The 4,912-nt window shown below is 51.4% G+C and overlaps 1 protein-coding gene across 1 annotated transcript in view; it reads left to right on the plus strand.

Moving 5' to 3' along the window:
* Positions 1-2,006: 2,006 nt before the first annotated feature.
* The window catches only part of CLPP (caseinolytic mitochondrial matrix peptidase proteolytic subunit), a 6,180-nt gene continuing 3,274 nt past the window's right edge, over positions 2,007-4,912 (plus strand). Inside the window, exons 1-4 of the mRNA XM_006101109.3 lie at positions 2,007-2,225; positions 2,311-2,382; positions 2,911-3,007; positions 4,447-4,634. Of these exons, the coding sequence (XP_006101171.1) occupies positions 2,040-2,225; positions 2,311-2,382; positions 2,911-3,007; positions 4,447-4,634 (543 nt within the window). The 5' untranslated portion in view covers positions 2,007-2,039. The remainder of the gene's footprint in view (positions 2,226-2,310; positions 2,383-2,910; positions 3,008-4,446; positions 4,635-4,912) is intronic.

Genomic DNA, 4,912 nt, shown 5'->3' on the forward strand with positions numbered 1-4,912 from the left:
CACCTACCTCCTCAGGCCTCGCCAGGGGGAAACCCCATTACCTAGTGCCTAAATGCCAGCTCCCCTCACGCCCCACCCCCCACCAGTGAGACCCAGGTCTGGGCCTTCTGCCAGGGTTTGACAGTTCAAACTCTTCCACTTCCATGTCCTTCCCTCTGTTTTGCCCCCAAGTCCATAGAGTGACTTTCTTCCCTGCTCTATCTCCCCATCAGACTGGGATCCTCTGAGGGCATGGAGGGTACAAAACCATCCTTATCTAGGGCAGCTAGCATTGAGTTTTAGAATCCAGCACCTCAATATTGCCCACCTAGAACTCCCACCTGAGTCAAAATCCACTTGGCCGAAACCGGTTTGGCTCAGTGGATAGAGCGTCGGCCTGCGGACTGAGGGGTCCCGGGTTCGATTCTGGTCAAGGGCATGTACCTGGGTTGCGGGCGCATCCCCAGTGGGAGATGTGCAGGAGGCAGCTGATCGATGTTTCTCTCTCATCGATGTTTCTGACTCTCTATCTCTCTCTCCCTTCCTCTCTGTAAAAAATCAATAAAATATATTTAAAAAAAACAAACAAAACAAAAAAAACTATTTTAAAAAAAATCCACTTCAAATAGACCCTCATTTGAGAGAACTTCTTGGACCTGAGGGCCTGAAGCACAACCATTCTAGGACCAGGTGATCACAATCCCCATTTTACAAACGGGAAACCAGTAAGTCCCACAACCTGTAGCCCCTCCCTCTATCCCATACTTGACCATAAATGAATGCCAAGGTCTCTGCAGGAGTCGGCCCCATCAAGCTGAAAGGTCACTGAGGCCAGCGCACAGTGAGGACAATGCTGATATTCCTGCCCCCTCCACCCCTACTCCACCCACATGATAGAAATCCACCTGCTCGTGTTTGGCAGTCGAATTACATATTATTTTTTAAATTCTCATGAAGATATTTTCTCATTGCTTTTTTTATATACAGTGGAAGGGAGGCAGGGAGAGGGGTGAGAGAAACATCCATATGAGAGAGACACATCGATTGGTTGCCTTCCACACCTGCCCAACTGGGGCAGGGGAGGAACCTGCAACCCAGGTATGTGCCCATGACCAAGAATTGAACCCAGGACCCTTTGGTGTACAGCTGATGCTCTAACCAGCTAGGGCTGATTTTTATTTATTTTTAAAAATATATTTTTATCCCTAACCGGTTTGGCTCAGTGGATAGAGCGTCAGCCTGCGGACTCAAGGGTCCCAGGTTCAATTCCAGTCAAGGGCATGTATCTTGGTTGCGGGCACATCCCCAGTACCGGGAGTGCAGGAGGCAGCTGATGATGTTTCTAACTCTCTATCCCTCTCCCTTCCTCTCTGTAAAAAATCAATAAAATATATTTTTAAAAAAAACAAAAACTGACATATATATATTGATTTCAGAGAGGAAGGGAAAGGGAGAGATATAAACATCGATGATGAGAGAGAATCATTGACCGGCTGCCTCCTGCCCGCCCCCTACTGGGGATCGAGCCCACAACCCGGTGCCCTTGACTGGAACTGAATGGAACCCAGGACCTTTCAGTCTGCAGTCCGAGGCTCTATCCACTGAGCAAAACCAGCTAGAGCTGATTTTTATTTTTATTATTGATATGAGAGAGAGAGAAGGGGGGGGGGGGGGGACGTGGATGTGAGAGAGTTACATCAATGTGAGAAACACCCATGGTTGCCTCCCCAAAGCACCCCTACCTGGTATGTGTCCTGACTGGGCATGGAACCCGTAACTGAGCCACTAGGGGAGAGCCGAATGTTGTTGCTTTTTTAAATAAGTAATGAACAGCAGAATATTATGACGAATTCGTTAGGAAAGGGACTCGAACTGGAGGTTCTGAAACTTCTCCAGCTTTGCCTGGAGTCCACTTCCTCCCATGGCTCCGCTCCGCCTCTGAACGTGCCCACCCAACTTCCCGGAAGTGGGCGGCCCAGAGAGCTAGCGCTGTGTGCGCAAAGCACCCTGGGAGTCGTAGTTCTGCCATCGGACGGAAGCCGGGAGGCACGAGCGGCGGGATGTGGAGCGGAATGCTGGTGGGGGCGACCCGGGTGGCGGCAGGAAGGTGCCCCGCGTTGTGGCCTCGCCTCGCCGCCCTCTTCTCCACACAGCGGATGCCCGAGACGGGTCTGGCCCTGCAGCGGAGCTTGCACACGACGGCGGCCCGGGCTATCCCGCTCATTCCCATCGTGGTGGAGCAGACGGTATAGCGGCCGGCGGAGAACAGGCCTGGGGGCTTGGGCTGGGGGCACGGCCGCCCTGACCCTCACCTCCGTCTTTCTCCTCCAGGGTCGCGGCGAGCGTGCCTATGACATCTACTCGCGGCTGCTGAGGGAGCGCATCGTGTGTGTCATGGGTCCGGTGAGCACCCAGCACGCTGATCCTCCCTTGCTCCTGCCCGGATCCTAGGCGCCCCTTATCCTCGAATCCCCTTGGCTCCCTGACCTCTCCCACTTGAATTTCCTCCCTGGGCTCCGCTCTAGTCACAACCTGACAGCCTCTTCCTCGTACATAAGCCTTCTGACTACCCCGCCCCCACGTACTCACCACCATTCCCTCCTGACCCCTTCTTCAAACCCTCTCCTCCCTGATTTCCGAACTCCCATAGCTATGATCCCGTCCCCGTTCCTGGACTCCGGTCCCCCAACCCTTCTGACCCCTTCCCTTCCTGTGCTCTGAGCCCACTGACTCTGCCCTTCCTGTGTCCCAAACTCCCTGGATCCCAACCACCCCCTACATATCCTCCTGAATCCTGAATTCTTTCCGACCCATCTTACTTGGGCCCTGACAGTCATCCTGGTTCCCTGACTCATCCCCAGCCACCAAAACTTGCCTCCCTTAGCCCTCTCCCCACCCCCACCTGGGGACACCTGTCTTCCCCACTTGCAGATTGATGACAATGTGGCTAGCCTGGTTATCGCGCAACTGCTGTTCCTGCAGTCTGAGAGCAACAAGAAGCCCATCCACATGTACATCAACAGCCCTGGTGAGCATGTGTGTGTGGGGGGGGAACCCCTAAGTTCGAGGGGGCACTGCTTGGATGCACTAGGTGACTCAGAGGACTCTGACCCCCCCCCCCCTTTCCCAACCCCATCAGGGATGTTCTCTCTCTGGAGAAAGTAGGGATTCAGAATTAACTTCAGAATCCCAAAAGTGTCTTGAACCCTCCAAAAACTGCTCCTTGCTTTTAAGTCTAGGTTCACAAACCTTCAGCTGAATTTTCCTCTTTGATCACAGACATAACTTTTTTTTTACAGTTGAGTTGGTATTCAATGTTATTTTATATTTACTTCAGGTGTACAGCATAGTGGTTAAACAATTATGTAATTTACAAAACGATCCCTCTGATAATTCCAGCACCCATCTGGCACCATGCATGCTATTACAATTTTATTGATTATATTCCCTATGATGAACTTTAATCCCTATGACTATTTTGTGACTGCCAATTCCCCCCTCCTCTGGCAACCATGAGTCTGTTCTCTGTATCTATGAGGTGGTTTTTTTTTTTTTTTCTGTTTTGCTTGTTTGTTTATTTTGTTCTTTAGATTTCTCATATATGTGGAATCATATGGTATTGTCTTTTTCACACACATAACATTTTACCAACCTGACTTAGTTGTCAACATTTTAAAATTGGTAGATTCCACCACCACCACCATCACCCTCTCCCCTCAAAAAAGGAATAGCCAATCTTGATTGTTTACTATGCCAAGCACTTTTTACGCACTTTATGTGCATTTAACGTATTTGATCCTTATGGCAACCTCGCCTGAAAGGTACTATTTAGTTACTGAGGAGACACTGTGGCCCCGAGAGGCTAGGTAACTTGCCCAGGCCACAAGGATGATAGATTGCCCAGCCAGGGGTTATACCCAGGCAGGCTGCCTCCAGAGCCTCACCCTCAGCCACATCTCTGAATTTCTAGTATCTCTTGAAAATTTGGCAGATCTGGTCGCTCTGGGCCCACATGCACATGTGGCAACAGGTCACTCTTTCTGTTCCCACCTGGCCTGTGCCACCTGTTCCTGTCACCTCCCTCCCCCCTGAGGTATTTGCAGACCCTGCTTTAAAGGGCTGCATCTAGCCCTAGCCCAGTGGCTCGGTTGGAGCATTGTCCCATGCACTAGAAGGTTGCGGGTTCGATTCCTGGTCAGAGCATATACCTAGGTTGTAGGTTCAATCTCTGGTTGTGGCATATAGGAGAGGCAGCCAATCCATATTTTTCTCACATCAATGTTTCTCTCTCTCTCCCCCTCTCTCTTACTCTCTCCCTTCCTCTCTCTCTAAAATATCAACCTTTGGGAGAGGATTTTTTTGAAATGACTGCATTTACACCAACTCTCCCTAAAGACCAGGGCCTAATATAGGGAAAGGATGGTGGGAGGAGCTGGCACAGCCCCTAACTTGCGCTCACACCCATAGGTGGCCTGGTGACCTCGGGCCTGGCCATCTACGACACGATGCAGTACATCCTGAACCCCATCTGCACGTGGTGTGTTGGCCAGGCCGCCAGCATGGGCTCTCTGCTTCTCGCCGCGGGCACCCCAGGCATGCGCCACTCGCTCCCCAATTCACGCATCATGATCCACCAGCCCTCTGGGGGCGCCCGGGTGAGTGCCAGGCCCTGCAAGCTGCTTCAGGGATGGGGGACAGAGGTCTAGACAGAAGGACTGACTGGGTGAAACTCCTGTGGGGATGTCAGTGTTTGAAAATATAGAGTTTATTATTATTCAGCTACAGTGAGGTAACAGAAGCCAACTGCTGTTGAAAAGAGTCTGTTGCTCACAGTCTCCAAAAGGAAGGGGCATGCCAGGCTATGGCAGGGACACACGGGCACCTGCCAGGGTTGGTCAGGAGGCAAAGGGAGCAGGAAGAAAACGTGACAAGA

Source organism: Myotis lucifugus, unplaced genomic scaffold, assembly GCF_000147115.1.
Source record: "Myotis lucifugus unplaced genomic scaffold, Myoluc2.0 scaffold_341, whole genome shotgun sequence".
NCBI lineage: Eukaryota > Metazoa > Chordata > Mammalia > Chiroptera > Vespertilionidae > Myotis > Myotis lucifugus.